This window comes from Protobothrops mucrosquamatus, unplaced genomic scaffold, assembly GCF_001527695.2.
Source record: "Protobothrops mucrosquamatus isolate PMUCROS unplaced genomic scaffold, P.Mucros_1.0 scaffold1, whole genome shotgun sequence".
Lineage (NCBI taxonomy): Eukaryota > Metazoa > Chordata > Lepidosauria > Squamata > Viperidae > Protobothrops > Protobothrops mucrosquamatus.
Window position 1 is genome coordinate 4,151,585 of NW_015386388.1, and position 21,732 is coordinate 4,173,316.

At 35.5% G+C, this 21,732-nt stretch overlaps 1 protein-coding gene across 1 annotated transcript in view; it reads left to right on the forward strand.

Annotated features, from left to right (window-relative positions):
- The first annotated feature begins 813 nt into the window (after positions 1–813).
- The window catches only part of RARA (retinoic acid receptor alpha), a 64,028-nt gene continuing 43,109 nt past the window's right edge, over positions 814–21,732 (forward strand). Inside the window, exon 1 of the mRNA XM_015832275.1 lies at positions 814–982. Within this exon, the coding sequence (XP_015687761.1) occupies positions 814–982 (169 nt within the window). The remainder of the gene's footprint in view (positions 983–21,732) is intronic.

A 21,732-nucleotide genomic window follows, 5' to 3' on the forward strand; every position in this document is an offset into this window, starting at 1 on the left:
TTTTCTCCCTCCCTTTCCCTCCTCTTTATGCGGTGGGATAGAGATGCAATTTTAAAACATATAAATGTAATCCATGATTGCCTGCAGTTATCTGAAAGATAAGAAAACAACTCTTGAATTCTAGCAGGAAGTCTTATTTTTTGTATGCATGTGTGTTTGAAACTTTTTCTCCCATTTTTTTCTGAAAAGAGTTTCTGCAAAGAATCCCCCTCCCTTCCCTCCTTTCCTCTTGTTAGCTTGAAAGAAGGAAGCATGGAAATGAATGGTGGAAATGTGTCCAAAATGCTATCTAATACCAGGGAGCTACTTCTATAAAGAATTTTACTCTTTGGAAGGCAGAACGGCTTGGATTCTATTATTTTTGTAGAAGTAAAAATACCAATTTTATTTTCTAAAAAAATATTTGTTTGGATTTATGAATCTATCTTGATTGTGAAGCATACTTCAGGCTAACTTGCTAGCCTAATTTTCAAGGGATACCTTTGGAATAGAAGATTGGGGAGTTGAATATTGTCCTTTGGATGTTTTTTTCAAAACTTCTGTGACCAACCTGGTCTGTTTGGTGGATTCCCCAGCTGCTTTTGGATTCCCTAAATACCTCTCCACTAGGGATCAAGGGGGTGGGGGAGTGAAAGCAAGCAAGCAAGAGCAGCGCAGAAAACAGAAAACAACCAGTCAACTTCCCCTCAGCTCTGTGAATTCAGTATCATTATAGAATTTTGCTCTTTCATCACCAAAGTTCTGTTCTGATTGCCTCATTCCCATTCCACACTAGATCCCAACCCCTCTTACCCCTTGTTCTGCTTGGAGAAGATGTACGAAAGTGTGGAGGTAGCTGGTTTAAACAGCAGCCCTAACTCCTTCTTCATGATGGATTTTTACAACCAGAACCGTGCATGCTTGATCCAGGACAAAGGAGCTGTGAACCCCAATCCCTACAGCACCCCTGTTCGTAACCAGCACTGGAACAGTTCCAACCACTGTACGTATAATGTGATCCTCTGGGACCTGACCGTGTTAAGTTGACACCCCGTTGCCCTGTTTCGTTATTCCCAGCTTTTAAGGTGACCTTATTAAGAAAGATAGAGAGCTATACAATGGTGCGGACATTTGCAGTATGGGAATCTGTCATCCATGGAATTTGAAATCCTTGGTTGGTTTATGGCAAGTAAAAACCTATTCTGTTGTATTATAGGATAATTGGGTGGGTGGAGGTGAGGATGAAGGATTGAGAATGCATTGCTTTTGTAGTGCTTGGATACTGCTTTTACAAAGGTATGCATATTGAGGTCTTGCTTTCCTTCTCCTTTCCCCCTTTCCCCCATCTTCCCATGGTAGAAGACTTCCCAATAGACTTTTCTCCTTAAATGTATCACATCCTAACCTCTTGTTTTAATCTGTGAGAAGTATTGAATTCTGCTTTGGTTATTGGATGTTTTTTTTTCATTTTATGAAAAACCGCAGAAAGCAGAGTGAATCCATTAAAAATAGAAATCCATATTAGAGCAAGAATATTATGGTATTTAAAATAATTTTGCATGAATCAGGTATTTCTTTTTAATTCTTGTGAAACTTTATGTTATCATCACCCCAGATTGAAATATAGTCCTCCACATTTGCATGGAGGAAAACTGTCTGTTTTTCACATATACATTTTAGTACTTTTTTTCTCTTCTTTGTGCCTTTCTCACTTCACAGTTCTAGATATCTAGTTCCACAACCTGTTTAATTTGTTCCTTCTGTTGTTAAGCCATGTTTTTTAGGTAATACTTGAAACTTAAATTTGTAAAGGGTTTGTGTGTGTGTGTGTGTGTGTGTGTGTGTGTGTGTTTGAAAAATATGAACCAATTTTACCGAAGAAAATATAAGAAAGGCTTGTGCCAAATAAGCTTCCCTCCCATCTTTTTTCCATCTTGGTGATCTGATAAGATCTCTGACAAAATCCAATTAACTAAAGAGTACACCACGTCTTTAATCTTTCTATATATACATATGTGAATTGCCTCTAGGTAGATGAGTTAGCAAGTGGAAAAAGGAAAGTAGTATTTTGGGAAAATAATCAAAAGTTGGGTGTAGTCCTTCAGGATCTTTGTCAGAATATATATTTTTTTAATATTGCACCCCATTGTAATTTTCCCTCTACCACGAACATTCCTTAAAATCACACATCTTTCTACCGAAAATATGTGAATGTACTTTTCCTCCTAGCTTAAATATTTTCTTTAAAAGTAAATATTATTGTTTTTAATCCCTTCCCTAATATCTATCCCAGATTCTTCCTGGAATGTATAGACTAATGTGCTATGATTTGGATTTTAATTGTATATATTTCCTTCTCTCATTTTTTTTCTTTGTTCTTTCCCAGAGAGATATAGGCTTGTTCGTTTTGAAATTAATTTATTTCCAAAAGGGTAGATATGGGTGGGAACAGGGACAGGGAATAATCTGTGAAGCATAATTTGACTCTGACTTGGGAAGCAGCATTGAGGGTGGAGCTTGCAGCAATTAAAAAAAATACTACTTAGATAAATTGGTTTGGACCTAACGATAAACTTTCTCTTGGAGAACTACCCACCAAAGTTGAGAGAAATAAGCATTTCGCAGATATAATGTTATGCCTTTTGGAATAATTGTTGCATAAAGTGTTAGTTTGATTTGCTAATAACCTTTAACACCTGTTTTATTCTTCAGTAGGAAGATTTAAATCAAGGGATAAATATAAGTTTGGATTCTTCATTTGCAACATACCTCTAGTACCTAACACCTTTATTTTCATGGACCATATCAGACTATAGGTCCACTTTGTCTTTTCCTAATAATAAAAGTTTCTGAGATTCCAAAACATTTAATATATTTTAATTTAGAGGCAATTGTACAGTCAACAGAATTGAGCGGTAAGATTTTTCTTGGATCACGCCAGCTCAGCCTAGAGATGAAAAGGTGCTGTGTTTAATGCTTCCCTAAGGGATGTTATTCTATCTGCAGAAAATCAGTATGTCAGGGAGAGTTGAGTTCTGGTATAATTTTCCTAATATGCTATTTTCTATGTGCAGAAAAGGATTCTATTTAATCTTTCTTGTTGATCAACACACAGCTGTCTTCCTGCAATGAACAATCCAGGGCAAGTTTGACAAGTTGGTAAAGCTCATTGTTTGAATCTGTTCCAGGCAGTCCATACAGTTATATACAGTGGTGGGATTCAGCCAGTTCACACTACTTCGGCAGAACCGGTAGCTAATTTTTTGTTGCCCAGGCCCAGAATGGACTTCCGGAAGCAGCATCCACACAGAGAACCAGTTGTTCACATATTTGAATCCCACCACTGTTATATATAAAGCCAGACTCTGCAATCTCCATTTTGCAAAAGTAAGACTTGAAAATACAAACTTGTCTAAGACCACCCAGTGAGTCCATGTCTCACAGGAACTTTGAATGAGGGAAATCTCAGCTATAAGAGTGATCCCTAGGAATCATAGGTTAAAGCTAGACAGATCTACCTTAATAAACCCTGTGAATACTGTTATTTCTATTTATACCTTTGATCATATGCCAATCATCTCTGGTAAAACAAGAATAACTTGAATATAAGATTTTAGTGAAGCCAGTGACATAGAGAAATGGTAATAACAAGCTCCTTGGTGTATTATCTCTGCAAAAAAATTCCTTTGGCAAAATAAAAATTTGCATTGGGTCTTACACAACAGATATGGATGAGTCTCTGATATTGTAGTAATAACTCTGCTCAACCATTGTTAGCAACAGCGCTCTGTAGTAAACTTCTTGCAGGCTTGACTACTCAGTACCAACAGCCATTCTTTCAAGTGAGAAAGCTAGTATTACAGAGCATCTTCTGAACTGAATGCTGGAACAAAAAGGTAGAATATACATCTCCATGCAATTCAACAGGTTCATAAGAGCCCTAGTGGCACTTCCTCTGCCCCAAAATTACTTATCTGCTTATGCTATAGTTGAGTTCATATTGAATCACAGGGACAAGAATGTAGCTATATTTGAAAACACGTTAGATAACAGACTCATTAACAAGGTTGCTAGGAGGATAAAATGAATAATCCCCTGTGAGCCACCCAGAAGACTTTGGTAGGAAGAAAGCATACAATTGTAAAAAAAATCATTTTGCTGCAATCTCTTCTCTTTCCTAACACTCTGTTTGTGTGTCATGTAGGTGGAATTTGGACAAAGCTAGGATACAGTTGCCCCAAATCCACTAGTGATTCTAGAGTTGAGGTTAGTCCTGAATCTTGGTTCCTTGAAGATTCCAATAGTTTAATTTATTGCTCACTCTTTTTTTTAACCACAGATGATCAATCTAATCATGGTTCCTTCCCTAAAGTTTATGTATTTATTTAAGATAGACTTCTGTTAAATAATTTATCATATCTATGTCTTTTATCACAGTATAGATAAAGCTAATAAACATTTTTAAAAGGCCCTTCTTATTTTAAAAGGCTTAGCCTTTTGGTTCTCAGATAGAGGTGTCCCATACCCATGTTTTCCCCAAAATAAGACCAGGGTCTTATATTAATTTTGCTCCAAAAGACACATTAGGGTTTATTTTCCAATTAGGTCTTATTTTCAGGGAAATACGAAATATGTCTGTCTGGATGATGATCTTAACTGGGGCTTATTTTTGGGGTAGGGTTTATATTACGAGCATCCTGAAAATTCATGCTAGGGCTTATTTTCCAGTTGGGTCCTATTTTGGGGCAAACACATTAGAAGAGGCACTATGTTCAAGGCTTTCATAAAACATTTAAATTTCCCTTCATTTTAGCTACCATTTTGGACAGGTTAGGTTGTGGCATATGTGGCTGCATTGATCATGAAGAATTAATTAACAAACTCGTATAAAGAATCTTCAGGCATTAACATTGAAATGTACAAGATTATAAAGAATGTTAAAATAGAGAAGCATATGCTTATTCAAGAACCTATAGCTAAGAAGGCATGCCCTCAAGCAGTTTGAAATGCTATTAAATAAATTCTCACAATCAAATACAGAAACTGACTTGCTCAAACATAGGCTCCTTTCAGCCTCACAGTTCAGTATTCACATGTATAGTATGCAGTTCATGGTGTGGCCACATGTGAGGAAAGCTATCTGAGCACAGCATGTGAGCTGTATTTATAAAATATTTTAATTTTTGTATTATAATTGTTTTAATTTTTTTTTAAAAAAAAGTTCACTGCCCAGAATCACTTGGTGAGATGGGTGCCATATAAAACAAACAAACAAACAAATCATATTGTTTCATGTGGAAGAAAGGCGGAGGAGTAAAGATTTGTGAGGCACAATACATGACTGCTACTATTAATATTTTAAATTATTTAATAGCTTTTCTCTTCTTTTCCTGGGTTTCTTCAAGTAGCAAAATAACATCAAATTAAAAATCAACAACTCCTGCTCTCCAAAGGAGATTGTTCATATTTTTTATACAACTAGGATTAATAGATGTCGAAGAAAATACTATAGAAAAAACACCTGCCCTAGAGATTTCCTTTGGCCTTTAATCTGCAAGTGAGCTCATTAGATCCTTAAGAGCATTTTTTATTGGGTCTTCTTTTTTTTACTTCACCCATTTTTGAAAAAAACACCTCTCCTAAATGCTTGATGTCCCCTCACTGTCTACATTGGATTGGCTGGGGAATTCTCCTTCAGCCCCACTTTTCTTCTCTGGCAGTCAGATTTGTTTGCTTTGCTTGGCTCCTGGTATTTTGTTCCCCTCCTGTGAATAGACACTAGCGAATAAAACAAGAGAGTTGCCCCCTGGGATAGCTGCTTTGCTGGTTTTCACCCAGGTTCCACTCCTTGTCACCCCTATGTATGTGTTCCTGCAGTTTTAAAGGAAAGCAAAATAAAACAGAACAACCCCTCCTTCAAATCCGTACCCTTGTAAGTAAATGCATATGGATGCATAAATATGTTTATAGCTCAAGGATGGCTATATAGAGCACCATATGTATTTTTTCTGTGTATGGAGTGGGAGGGAATATTTGATATTTGTCTTTCTTTCATTCTCCACTTGATTTAAGCTTTTCCCATGAGAAAATCGGGGTGGGAAAGAAAGAAACCCCATATTTGGCTGCAATCTTTGTGGAATTTGCATTCTTTTTTTTTCCTTGGTAATTTTCATCTCTGTCTTTGAAGAACTGGCTGGGAGGGATGGGCAGGCAGCAGGAGGGAGTTGCAGAACCGGAAGTCAGGGATGTCTGCAGAGGGGTTATTTATAGCTGAAGCTGGCTTTCTTGATGCTTTGCATGGCGCAGAAGGGAAATCTCTACCAGTTCCGTAAGACTCACTAGGGAAATCCTTTTGGCACAGATTTAAGTGGGGAAAGGAACCATACATCATCAGAAAAGATGGTGCAGTTTTATCACAAACTCTGTAGGACTTTCTTTCTTTTTCTTTTTTCTTCATGGGACAACTTCATATTTTTTTAAAGATCCAGATAACACTACATATTTGCTAGTCTATCGCTGCATTTCTGGATTCATACGTATTTTGTACATTCTCCTGTACATCCATTGTGCTTTATGTTTGTGTACTGTACAAACACAATTACACCAATTTATTATGCAGTATATTGTGCGCTAATCATACTTCAGCCTTAAACATCAGAATTTAGCAAATAAACTACTTTGCAGTGAATATTGTAAAATCTGCTTTCTTTTGTTTTAAATTTGGATTTTTCCTATAAGAACAATAGGGACGGAGAATGTGCAATTAATAGGAACAATGGCTATTAAGTATATAGATAATCAAAGTTCATACTTCTAATTGTAGGAAGTTTATTCTAACCCCATTCGTGATCTTTTGGTTACAACATTTCCAAGGAATAAAATTTGTTTGTGTTACAACATATCCAAAAACTAAAACTGGAAATTATTTGGAGGAAGAAATTTTGTTTGCTTTTACAGGAAGTCAAGTTAAGGGCAGTTTCAGAGCCCAGATGTTTTAACCTTTGTAGACCTTTTATAGAGACATAAAATGGATTTATGACAACCTAGGTAATATTTAAGAATCTTTTCAGACTTAGGCTTGACTTGCCTTTATCTCTATAAAGATATTGCATTGAAAACTTTCTTTGCCGAGACAGCATTCAGCAGTTACGGAGTAGGACTAAAGTTAATTTGTATGTTTTAGAAGCCTTCTCCAGCTAGCATTCATTAGAAATATAAGCAAAAATTCTATGTTCAGATCAAGAAGACAAGATAAAATTATAAAAACTGTAATATGCAGTGAAAATGAACAGGAACACACAGATGTAGAATTTCTGTGGAATATGACAGAATACTGCATACTATTTTATTCATATTTAATAGAAGATGCTTTAATTCCTGCAGCTATAAAAATATATACCTTTCTTTATTGATTATTAAAAGAAATGTACCATGATAAAAATTTTGCAAACAAAAATTGCAGTGGCTATTAAATCCTTTCTTTTAGCAAATTTGACTTCTGCCTAAGTTCATATTTTTAACAGAGTTCATACTTTTAACAGAATAAAAGGTCCAATATGAAGAGTATAACTTTGTTTTAAAACAAGAAACAGCTTCAGGAGAATTTCTTAATTGATGTATGGAAACAATTACCTTTCAGTTTTTTTTACATAACTGTAAACATTTATTTTTTAAACCATAAAATGCTATATATAATTCCTGAAGGATAATTATATTAATAATATGTTGATACTTATAATTGTTCTAATAGACATTAATTCAGTCTTGAAGATATAATTGTCAAAAACATGTGATGATAAATGAGAAAAGAAAGCAATCAAAGCTATTAAGATTCTGAGAAGTAATAAAGCACTAGGGTTTTGCTTTATGTCAGGATATTAAAATATATTAAAGATTTTCAAAAATTAGGCAGAAAATTAGCAGTTAGCTGATTTTGCTTAAAATGAATTATGATATTGAGTACATGGTAAAATATGATGTTTGTAGATTTAGGGCAAATGTTTGATTCATAAATATCATAATTTTTAATGGCATTGTGGCTCAGTTTAGTTTGCATATAAGAATACACACTGATCTTAATCAGGCTTCTTAATGTGCAAGAAACCAGGCTACATATAACATTAAGTATGAGCCAACTGTGTTGCAGGGGCCAAAAAAGCCAATACAGTGCTAGGCTGCATCAATAGAGGGATAGTATTAAGATCACATGAAGTGTTAGTACCCGCTTTAACAGAATAATAAAGTAAGAGTTGGAAGGGACCTTGGAAGTCTTCTAATCCAACCCAGTGCTCAAGCCAGAAACCCTATACCATTTTAGACAAATGGCTGTCCAGTCTCTTTTTAAAAGCCTGCAGTGATGGAGCACCCACAACTTCTGAAGGCAAGACATTCCACAGGTTTATTGTTCTTACTGTCAGGAAATTTATCCTTAGTTCTAGCTTGCTTCTCTCCTTGCCTTCTGGTGCTTTGGAAGATAGGTTGACTCCCTTTTCTTTGTGGCATCCCCTCATATATTGGAACACTGCTATCATGTCATCCCTAGTCCTTCTTTTCACTAGATTAGATTCACTAGACAATTCCGACAACTGTTTTTCATATGTTATAGCCTCCAGCCTCCTAATCATCTTTGTTGCTCTTCTCTGCACTCTTTCTGGATCTCAACATCTTTTTTATATTATGGTGACAAAAACTGGATACCGTATTCCAAAAGTGATCTTACTAAGGGCTTATAAAGTTGTACTAACACTTTATGTGATGTTGATTATATCCCTCTGTTAATATAGTCTAGGATTACATTGGCTTTTTTGACAGCTGCAGTATGCTGCTGGTTTTATACTGAAGTGGTAAGACCACACTTGGACTACTGTATCCAGTTTTGGTCACCATATTCAAAAAAAGATGTTGAGACTAGAAAGAGTGCAGAGAAGAGCAAAAAAGATGATTAGGGGACTGGAGGCTAAACCATACAATGAACAGTTGCAAGACCTGGAAATATCTAGTCTAACAGCAAGAAGAACTAAGGGTGACACGATTGCATTCTTTCAATATTTGAGACACTATCACAGAGAGGAAAGGGACAATTTAAAAGCACCTTAGAACAAGACAAGAAATTGCAGATGAAATTCAACTTAGAATTAAAGAAAATTTCCTGTCAGTGAAAAAAATTAATCAGTGGAATGGCTTGCCTTCAAAACTTGTGGGTATTCCATCACTGGAAGAAAAGATTGGACAGCCATTTGTCCAGAATGGTATAGGGTCTCTTCTTGAGCAGGGGGTTGGAAGAGAAGACCTTTAAAGTCCTTTCCAACTCTGTTGTTCTGTAATTCTGTAATTAGATTCCATATTCCTAGGAATATGAGAGAAAAGACACAACAGTTTTAAAGACTGCATGCAAGTGCTACATTTATAATTTTAAATGGTCTCAAATAACTTTTTTTAATTGAATCCTACAATGTTACACAATTCTAATTAATGTTTTAGTGTACTTTGCAAAGAATATTTATAATGAATCCCATTACCGGGAACTTTAACAAGTCTAATTCCTTTCACACATATGTTTGTTGACATAATCTTTGCACGGATCTTAGTGATCAATACAGGAAACCTGAAGAGACACTGTATGAATAAGGGACTTGAAACGGACAACTTTTATCTGTTTTGTGTGCTACCTTTATAATAGTTCTCCTATTGGTTGGTGTTGTTTTGTGTTTGTGTGTTATTGTCTTGACAAACATCTTTTATTTGTCCAAGTCTTTAAAATAATGTTTATATATTGGGCTGTGCATAAGTTGTAGTTAAGTTTTTATTGTTGCTATTGTACTTTATTAGAGAGATATATAAGGCAACTATTCAGAAGATTAGTTACTCTATCATTAAAATAAGCTTCACGAGCAATATTTTATTGCAAGCCAGATTTGTAGAGTTTTGGCAGCACTGGAACATACAATTCACTTATACACTTGAAAGAGACACCTAGAAAAACTGGCCAGAACCTTTCATGCACACGCTAGAAGCCACTCTTCAAGCAGGGTTTAATTTATCAGTTAAAATCATTGTGAAAGGAGCTAGTTGCAGAAGGTAGAAGATATAAAAAACACACAAGATATCCCCTCTCCTTCAAGGCCATCTCCTGTCCAAATCCTCTTGATCATTAACGAGCTTCATTGTGTCTAGGGTTAATTTTTTGCTCCTGTTTTTTTTTTTATATTGGATAGGTACCTCACTTTAATGCTTAATGCAATATTCCAAGCATTTCCCAGCCTTTGAATAATTTGAAGGCATGGCATGGATGAAGGGGGCACTGCTAAAAGAATGGGTATGGTAGAATGGTGAGGTTGGTCTGTTCAGCTTTTATTTCAGAAATACAGACCTAGTTGAACAGGGAAAGAAAAATCTGGTCTCCAAGTTTTGGAAATTCTACTTTGGATACAGAAAGTTCTAGGTCTAACCTCTGGCATTTTTGGAAACCAGAAATATTTTTACCTGAAAATCTGAGCTAGTCAATTTTGCCAATAGAGGACTTGGCTGCAGATTCCTAGGTTCCCAAACGTTTACGTCAGTTGTACTCTTTGCATTTTAGTTGGGAATTCATATTATTGAATGTTCTTTCAGCAGTTTGAAATGTCTCCACAAATTTAAAAATAGCATATAAGAGAAAAGGAAGGTTATCTAGATTTTCTCCCTGAAATATACTTTCCAGTTGTACAGGAAATTATATTGCTTTGTATCAAGGAGACGGCTCAGTCAAATGAGCATTTACAATTAAGACAAATAATAAATGTATGGGTTCAACAAAAATAAAGTTTCAGATTCAATTCTCCCTTGGACAGCCTATCATATCATAGTCAGTCCTGTATCACAGGATTCTTATGAAGATAATATATGATAGCCTCGTGAATGTGAATTGTTCTTTATTCTCCTATAGAGGCTGAAGTTACTACTTTATACAATTATGAGAAATATAATATATAGCAAGGGGAAATTGAGGAAAGTAAGACTGGATTTCCTTGAATCTGAAACATCCCAGGCCATTATTATCCTGCATTAGACTGCTCTTATTGTATTTAATGGGTGAAAATGAGATAGGAAATCATGCTTTAATAAATCTACTTTTTGCTATTCTGTTCTCCAACTTTATCTTGTCTTGCTTTCCCCCACATGTTTTTAAAACCAAGATCTCTGGTGGTATACCCATTTTAATCTTGCAACAATTTTAACATTAATTTTTCACACATTATATAGACTGAAGTACTTGGGTTGCGTATTGGATTGTATCAACTATCATCCTTGCCCAAATTGTAATTGTAAATGAAAGGCTTTCTGGCTTGATTCTTTCCTCTACCACAAATACTTAGGAAAGCCTCTATTATCTCATGTTTTCTTAATGTTACTGGTTCAGGCTTATCATAATAATTACTTAGATAATGTATGAATAAATACTTTGAACTCTCAAAAGTAATTGTGGTCATTAGGCCTTCTATCTTTCAACTCCGCTATGTTATCACAGTTTCCTCCTGATGTTTTGTAGTCCAAGATTAAAAAAAAACCCAAATGTTTACTTACAAATTAACAATGAGGCCTACTAGGAAGTTTTCTTGCGCAAGTCCTGCTGAGAAGGAAAGTAGTTCAAGAAGAAAGTGCCTATGTGTATTTATTAATTTCTTCCCCATTCTGCCAGCCTTAATGTCGCCTTCTCTTTGCCCTTACATCTTTCCTATGAAGTTATTAATGCTGTAGGGCAAGGGAGTAAGGCAAATGTGAATCTTCAGAGAGCAACAATAGGTTTCTTCAGTCTTTTGATGAAGGAGTTATATTTCTTGGTTTGGATGGTTAGTGTAAAATGCCTATGTAGCTTAATTTTGCTTTAGTTGAGGAACAGCACAAAAACTATGTTTGATAGCCATCCACCCTGGGACTAGTTTAAGGCTTGTGCCTGCTCAGTTGTTTATCTCTTGGATCTAAATAGCAAGTATTCAAGACAGGAAGAGTTGGAGTAGAACATTCTACTCTATTGATTCAATATGAATAATAAAAATAAACAAGCAAGATCAACTAATGAATAGAAGTAAAGAAGATAAAGGAAGTAAGGATTTCATTGGACTTTTACCAGGAAAAGATAAGTGAAACATAATAATGATAGCAGATTATAACGATAAGATAGAGTTATGTAAATTTAAAAATGTTAAAAATCATGACATGTATTTTTTTTTATTCCTCTCTGCCAATATCGATTCTTAATCTGGAAACTGAGAACATTTGGTATTATATGGGAGAGGTATATGGAAGAATCATTGAAATGTACTTTAAAAAAATATTGTGAATTCATGCATATGCTACAACAATGCCAAGTAATTGCTCCATTAACTGCTGCATTTCTACAACACGTTACTGCTTTCCTTGTTGACTTGATTTGATTTCTTTCATATTGTCCACGATATAACAAATGATAGCTTTTTTACCGAAATGTAACAGTAAAGATTTTTTTCAAGGGTTTTTGATCTAATCTAGTCAAACAGTGGCCACACAAAAAGACCCCATACCCATTTCATTAAAAGGAAATTAAAAGTGCTATTTGTGAGAAAGCAAATTCTCTCTTTGGGACTTACAGACAGGTTAATAAAGAAATGCAGCTTGTTTGCTTGGTGGATGACTCTCAGTGGAGGAGTTGGAGAAGGCTCTTGGCCAAATTGATGAGATGTAATAATGTTGCTAATGTCCCCCCTGCTCCCCCCCAGTGTTTGCCGTGAAGTAGGAGGTATGATGCCACTCAACCAGATGGGAATCTGTAGATTCCATTTTTATATGTGTGTAAAAGAAGGAGATATTTAGAAACTAGGTAGGCAATTATATATCTATATATATATTAAACATCATGGGGCAGAACAGAATTTCAAAATTTCAGGACTCTGAAAACTGTTTACTTTCCTTCCTATAATATATTATACATTTGGTACCCTAAGCAAATGTAGGTTTTCATTTGCATAATTATATACATTGTGGGATGAGACTTTTTCCTTATGTGCCACTTTAATATCTGTTTATTGTCATTGTGTAATATAAGTACATTCTTGTACTGATCTCTGGAAGTTCTTGGTATACTATTTAGGGATGTTGATCAGTACCTTTTATACAGACTCTGAGAAACCTCAGTAAGGGAAAAAATGAATGGTGCATCAGTTTTATTGAAATTCGTTGGTTCATCTGTTTTTGCCTGAAAGTGCTCAAAAAGTATTGAACATGCTGTAGGACAGATATTGTGTATATGAGGTTATCATAAGGTCTTCAGGCTTGGCCTTCAAGTTGCTTGAATATGACCTCCAGAATTCTATTGACCCACATTCTGTGATAATAATATTAATGCTGACTGACTCTCACTGACTCTTAATGACTATTCTGAGACTAATTTAGGTTAGCACAAATTATAAACATTAAATAAAATTCAATTGTAAATGTATCAGGCCTATTAACTACAGGTAGTCCTTGACTTACTATGTACTTAGCAATTTCCATTGCTAAGCAAGTTAAAGTTGTTAAATGAGTTGTGCTGGATTTTATGACCTATTTTGCCACAGTTATCAAACAAATCAATGCAGTTGTTAAGTGAATGTAACTTCCTCCATTGACTTTGCTTGTCAGAAGCTGACTGGGAAGGTCACAAATGGCAATCATATGACCCTAGGCTGCTATGTCTGTTGTAAATACATGTTGGTTGCCAAGCACCCACATTTTGATCATGTGACTATGGGGATGCTGTATCAGTTGTAAGTACAAGGTCTAGTCATAAGTCATTTTTTTCAGTACCATTGTAACTTCAAATGGTCATTAAAGTTGTAAGTCAAGGATTTCCTTTATAAAAATAAATGCTGACATAGCAGTAATAACAGTTGAGGGAGGTAAACTCAATAAGCAAAATTACTATAGAAAGAAGAGAAACCCATTCATGGAAAATTATTAGAGTTCCAGTTCTAGAAGCCACAACTGTAGACTTGGAAGTCTTCCCTCCGTACTGCCACATTTAGAAGGAAGTATATTTTGTAAGGGCTGAGAGGAATGTATTGCCAAGGGCGAGCCCATTGCTTTGTTGAATATCCTTGCAGAATGCAGAATCCCCTGAGTCCGGAATAAGGAACGTTTTAAGACACTCAGCTCAATGATTTTTCTGGCCTCCCTGGTTGTGTTATCGGTTTGCTGTTATTTGTAAAAGACTGGCTGGCTCTATGCGCTTTCCAACCAGCACAGGAATGCGAAGCATGCTGGGGCCCTTCTGTGCTGAGATCTTATCATTAGTCAGGAAGCCACATACAGCCCTTGCCTCCCAGCCACACCCTGAGATGCAGCTGCCCTGAATCAGAAAGGAGAGAGGTTAGAGTCTTCTTTTTTCCAATCCAAATTACTCCCAACTTCTGAATTTTAGATTCTGTCCTTTTGGCTAGATTCTTCAGAAAGGAACTGATGTGGAATAGATAAATATGCAGAAAATAACCCCCAGATAGTTTCAGGCATTGTTGCTGAAAAGGATAAATATGAGACAAATAATCTAATATATTGCCCAAAGTTTAAATCCACATTGACAACCCAATTCCCTTATGAAATAGACATATACGGTATTCTTTTATGTCATTATGAGTTAAATGGCTTTTAATAAAAATTTAAATCAATTTTACTAACATTGTAAGCAAGCTTGAAATCTTTAGTAAAAAAAAAAAGTCTACCAAACAGATATATGCTGTTTTATAGGATTTCTAGATTTCTCCTCTGCCTAAAGATCCTTTTGCAAGTATCATGAATAAAAATATTAATATTGGTCCATGGCTTTGTGATAATGGAAAAGACGAGCCCTAACTCTGCCCACAGTGATCATGTAAAGAATACGTAGGAGTAAATAATTTTAGGAACCCATGGCCTACTTTCATTTCCCCTTGCACCAACTGATTTTAATAATCAAGAAATGAGTGATGATAAGTTTTCCCCTATTTGGCAGTGCAGACCACAGTACAGAGATGCACAAAATGATCCCATAGTCTCACATAGCCTGCAAAATTTTGAGGATGTTCTGAAGAGCCTACCAAAAATTGCAATGAAACCATTATTTATAGTATGAGGGAAGAAAGAACTAATTAAGTTGGTGATATAATATTAAGTCAAATTATTAAGAGTCAGCTCTTAGCAAACAGATAGATTTTCTCCAGGAAGATCTGTCCCCAACTTGATCCTTCAGGTCTTCCAGTGTGCATTCATCATGGCTATAATTGTCCATCTTGCTGCTGGTTATCCTCCTTCTTTCCACCTTTCACAGCTGTATAAATTTTTCCAGGGGACTAGATCTTTAGTGCATAACATGTTTGAAAAATAACATTTTGAACCTGCTTATTTCTATCTTAGGTCAAACTCTGTGCTGATTTGTTCGATGATCCATTTATTTTCTTGGCTGTCTGGGGCATTCTCTGGCATCTTCTACAAGTTCAAAAGCATATATTTCTATCCTACTTCTTCACAGTCTAAATAATTGAATTTCCTGGGGAATAATGGAAACTCAATTTAATTTTAATTGAGTGTAAATGTATTTTTGTCCTTTTTTCCTCTCCCTTCACCCCCCCCCCCAAATGGGGAGTGTGAATGTGATATACCTCTGAAAAGCTACATTTGGTACTTGAATCCAAATATTAAAAGATAAATCAATATATATCCAACACACATTTCTCAGCAGTCCTTGATTGGTTTTTATCCTCAAATGCAATGGGAGTGATGATCGTTAAATAAATTTCAGTTTGATCAAGTTTTGTTCATGAAATTTACAGACAACACCAAGCTGGCAGTAATAGCCAACACTCCAGAAGACAGGCTTAAGATACAGAAGGATCTTGACAGACTTGAACATTGGGCATTATCTAACAAAATGAAATTCAATGATGAAAAAAATAAGGTTCTACATTTAGGCAAGAAAAACCAAATGCACAGGTACAGTATAGGTGGTACCTTGCTCAATAGTAGTAACTGTGAGAGGGATCTTGGAGTCCTTGTGGACAATCACTTAATTATGAGCTAGCAGTGTGCTGCAGCTGCCAAAAAAGCCAACACAGTGCTAGGCTGCACTAACAGAGGGATAGAATCAAAATCACTGAAGTGTTAATACCACTCTACAATGCCTTGGTAAGGCCATACTTGGAATACTGCATCCAGTTTTGGTCACCACAATGTAAAAAAGATGTTGAGACTCTAGAAAGAGTACAGAGAACAGCAACAAAGATGATTAGGGGACTGGAGGCTAAAACATACAAGGAACGGTTGCTGGAATTGGGTATGTCTAGTTTAATGAAGAGAAGGACGAGGGGGGACATGATAGCAGTGTTCCAATACCTCAGGGGTTGTCACAAAGAAGAGGGAGTCAAGCTATTCTCCAAAGCACCTGAAGGCAAGACAAGAAGCAATGGATGAAAACTAACAAAAGAAAGAAGCAACCTAGAACTAAGGAGAAACTTCCTGACAGTTAGAACAATTAATCAGTGGAATAACCTGCCTCCAGAAGCTGTGAATGCTCCAACAATGGAAGTCTTTAAGAAGAGATTGGACAGCCATTTGTCTGAAATAGTATAGAGTTTCCTGCCTGAGCAGGGGGTTGGACTAGATGACCTCCAAGGTCCCTTCCAACATCATCATCATCATCATCATCATCATCATCATCATCATTATTATCATCATTATTATCATCATCATCATCATCATCATCATTATACAGTTGGAAGCATCTTTTTTTCTTTTATTTTTGGACAGCAAAACATCTTGGAAACACTTCCCTTGGAAATCTTAAAGAGATGGGAAGCATGGAGGCTAGATTAAATGATTTTGGATTCTCATGTGCTTATTTTCAAATGGTGTGGATTTAAAATAAGGAGTACTTAAGAATTAGAGTTCTTCACTCTCTTGTCTTTTTTTCCTGAGTCAGTGAATTATAGCAGGCTTGTAAATAGTCACTTTACTGTGGCAACATAGAATTGCAACCAGGCAATGATTCCTCCTCCCATCTTCTGGCAATCAGAAACTGCAGGTAAGGGCAGTAAAATCTGCTATTTTAGATGATATTTTAAGATTCTATAAGCTGTTTTGAATAATGTTTGAACAAGCAAGCTATAAATATTGTAAATAAATAAATTGCATGGACATATTGGCAAATTTGAATTAGAACATAAGAATGTAGATTCTCAGTTTCTGGCCTTGCTCCCTTTTTAAGTATGACAGGCAAAGCTCATTGTGGGAGCAATATAAGTCTAATGGACACATCTTTAAAACTAACAGTTTATTTAAATAATCAAAATTACATTTGTGTCTCACAGCATAGGCAGAGACTTTTATTTCTCAGCAATCACAATCAGTTCTCTCACTGCCATGGCCTTCCTAGTTGGAGATTATGGAAAAGATAGAAACTATAATCTCAACAAATTAAAACATTTGTGTCCATATTTTATAGATATCAGTCCTTTATTTTGAAGGTCTGTCCAATTTAAATCTTTCTTAAGTCATAATGGAGAATGGGGCTGGAAATTCTTCAGTTGTTAGCGCTTGGATAAATTGAGGAGCAGGCAGATGTCCCCTTGTTAGAGTTGCTGTTAGAAAGGTTATTACTTATTTTGATTTATTGTATAATAATTATACATGTTAATTTATTGTTTAAATGTCTACAGGTATAGCTTAACAAATGTGCTTATCTGTATTCTTTTTCCTCTTGACCGTAGACATCTTAGTTTCAGAATGAGATAGTTTTAATCAAGCAGACCGGAATCCCAATATTTTGTATAAGCTCTCTCTTTTATTGAAGCTGAAGGTTGTATTTTTGATATTGTTCTCTTTTTTAGGATGGGTTCGTAATATATACATCTTAGGCATGGGGACAGAACTTGATTATTCTTATATTCTGTATATCATTTACTTTATAAGAATTAAGTGCTATTAAATTAAGTACTGGATCTAAGCAAGTTGTTTTATCTTCTCTCTGTCCTTGTTCCAAGAACTAAATACAAACACTACCAGCTAAAATGGGTTGTGCAAAAGGGTATCTGTTGATCCAGCTGTGAGATATAATGTGTAGATGTAATGTCAGGGACAAGGGTCCTGTTTATTCAGTGACATCTCAGTGGATCAGAGGTGGAGATTCTGGTGTATGGTGAAAAACATGCAGTTGACATGAGCCGTTTCTCCTGTGAAGATGCCTGAGTATGTCTGATCGCGTTTCCTGTGTAAAGGGCTCAAGTAAAGCAAAGTTTTGTGGATTTCAGGCAGACAGATGAAGCTGTTATTCCTCTCAGAAAGAAAGAGGATTCTCTTGGATGCAGCCTTAATATCTGATTCAAAGCCAAACTTCTGTTTCCACACTTATCTGTTTGAGGGGAAAGGAAACAGAAGGCTAGTAGGTTAAAACAGAAAATGTGGAGTTTCTCCAAGGCAAGCACATGCATACAGTCCCTTGTTTATTTTAGATTAATATATATCAATAAGTCCCTGCCTTACCCTGATATATTAACATGGGGGCAGGGCATGATTCTGTTCTTACTTGTTCCTGTTCTGTTTTTTTCCTTTTTGGCTATTTCTCTGAAAGTGGTTTCTATGAGGTAAGACACTATTCACTTCCCTTCCCATAGTAAGGGGGAAATGAGGGCAAAATTATACGGAGAGTTTCTTTCATGGAGGTTTCATAAAATGTACAGTTTGCCCCTTATATTTATTTCATAATTGTAGGATGCTTTGAACAAGACTAAAGGATGGTCTCTGCTTTTCATAATGAAGGTCAGCCTTTCATTCACTTTATTATACATATAGAAACAGAAAGATCACAGAAAGTTATGAGAACTTGTTCCTTCTTAATTTTATTTTGTGGAGAGAGAGAGAGTGAAAATTCTTGTGTGTGAGGATAACATTTTGTCATTTTTATTTAAAATCAAAGATGTAGGGTTCCTGCCTTAAGATTGTAAAGTATTTAGTGTGATCCTTTTTTTTTACATAAAACTTAAGTTCCACCACTTAAAGACTGTAAGAAAAATAACTTGTAGTCCAGCCTTTTCCAAACTACTATAGTGTCCTCTGTAAGTGTTGAGTTGGTTGGGAATTCTGGAAGTTGGGGGTTACTGTCTCTGAAATGGCTGGTATAAAATTTCAGGATAGAATTCCAGTGATAGAATCATTTAAAGCACAAAGTCCTGTTTGATTCCCTTTAGAGTAGGGATTGGTACAGAAAGACCCCAAGGACACCATCACAAAAAGTAGAAGTAGCTGATAAATCTAAGGATGTCACTGCTAATTTCCTCTATAACCTCCCTTAGGGAAATTAATCAAAAACTAAATTAATATTTCTAACAATGAAAGTAACATAGTTTTTTAGCAGGCAACTGATTTAAAATGATATATTGATCACAAGGTGATCGCCAAGTATAAAGCTAGTTTGCTCCTTAGCTAGCACCGTATCTTGAATTATCCCATTGGTAAATTTCGGATATAGGTGCTTTAAGGTATATAATGATTACATGCTTAATATGCTGCTTGATAAAAAAAATGTGCTAGATTAAACCTTTACCTTTTTAAAAAAGTTGAAATTCATAGGAATCTAGCAATCTACCACATCTCAAGTAGCTTTGTCATTTTTCACTTGTGTGGTAAGCTTAATGGTCTCTGAAATAATTGCAGGGGGCCAATTAGGGGCAAAGCTAGGAACCACCATTGACAGGTTAGATTTGCTGGGTGCTATATTAAATAGCTCACAAAAATGCTTGACATGAGTTAGGCATGATTGAAATCTCAATCCTGAACTAGATTTTGGAGCTGAAGTGGCAACATATCATTGGAAGCAGTAGAATCAAGTTGGCCATGACAACTTCTCTCCATTGGGCACCTTTTTTTTCAATATGTTACAGACTATTGCTCTTTATTTAATGTAAAGGCTCAACATGCATCAACTGACTTAGTTTGGGTTAAAATATATTTTATATTAAATGATGGCTTGGAAAATTTAATGGTAAATATCTAACTGGGAGTGATCTTGGACTTTTATATTCCATGAGATCAATCATATATAATGTTGATGCTGAGTACTCATGTAGTAGTTGTCACTTCTAAGAATGCCCCTAAATAATTTGTTGTGATGGAAGTAGAGGAGATTTGCATTGCATATGTGTTTTCAAAAAAGATGTTAACATCCACAGATGTTAAACAGCAACTGTATATTTATCATCCTTTATGCTGATGATATCATCATTCTCTACCAAATTCAGGTTGGCTTTTGATCGAGCCTAAATATTCTAGCAGATTGCCATGACAAAAAATAAAAAATTAATTACTTAAAAATGAAAGTGGCTTTATTTACCAAGTGTTGTGCCAGCTGCCACTACTAGTACAAAATTAATGACATTCAAATTGAACAGATCAAGGTTTTTAAATATCCAGGAATTTATTTTTTTATCTATCACAGCTTGGAGCAACAAACTCAAAAAACCACAGGCTATACCCCTGAGGCTTCCAATTCTGTAAATAGATTTGCTAGTTGCAACAATAAAAACCTGGTTTTTGCAACAGTAAATTATTTAAAACCAAGATGCTCCCGCTATATGAAGACAGTTTTGCATTTATAAAGATACAAAAGCCTTAGAAGCAATTCAGTAAAAACGTATGTGTCCTCAGTCGATGCCAAATGTACTTATTTGGCTTGAGCTGGGCTTCCTCTTTTGAAGCCCCCAAGATAATTTGCTGTTTGAAATATTGGGTAGATTGATTTTCTGGGGTGGGTCCTCAGTCCAGTCATTTTGAGAAAGTTAGCTGGAAAAGTATTTAGCCTTGGAATTGTCTTACTGCACTTTCTCAGTCCAATCTCTGCTACTGGTTTGTCCCAAGGAAAGCCATGGTGCAGATCAGACTGAGTGCTCCTAATTTGAATCTTCAGAACAATAGATCCAAAATTTCAAATAATTAATGTGGAAACTTCTATAGTGGACTTTTATATAGACTGATTGTAAATATCTTTCTTTCATTCTCTTCATTATACATAGGAGGATGTTTGCAATGGCAACAATTAATGCTTTACCTTTGAGTATGTTGGAGGAGTCTGTCAATAATATGCTCGCAGAGCCTCTCTCCATGCTTGGATGAAGCTATTGTGATAATTCCCCATAACTTCCTGCACCACCCTTATATTCTATACTTGGAACTTTGTTTTCCCCTTATTACTAAATGCACAGGATGGTTTGAATTTGAGATTGTGCACTTTTTACTAGGAGACTGATCTTTTCTGTGAAAGTTTTGGTTGCAACTAGGAGATGCTGGGTTTGAACTGTGCTCAAGGTTGGATAAGCTGATTAGTTTGTCTTATGTGGAAGGTTACAGCAATCAGAGCTAACTTTTGTCCCCGTAACATGGTAATTGCATATTTTGTTTATTTTGTACTGCACTATTTTTTTTGAAAGAAAGAAAGATAGTTTTTGTGCTGCGTTCTTTGTTACTCTTAACAAGTAGAAATATTTTTTTTAAAAAGAAAATAATTGTAAATTGGCATTAATTATAGAAGTGTCAAAAACTTATAATACAAAGTACTTTAAATCCAGTCATGTTCTTTATTTTTTCTAAATCTCATAAATCCTGTCTGAACATCTGGAAGTATGGGAAGGGAAGATATATATGAATAAATTTAGTCATGTTAGGATGCAGTTAAACAAGCCTCAATAAATGGTGTTGAGATAGGGGGGATATTACTTAAATGGGCCCCCCTGGGAAGAATGT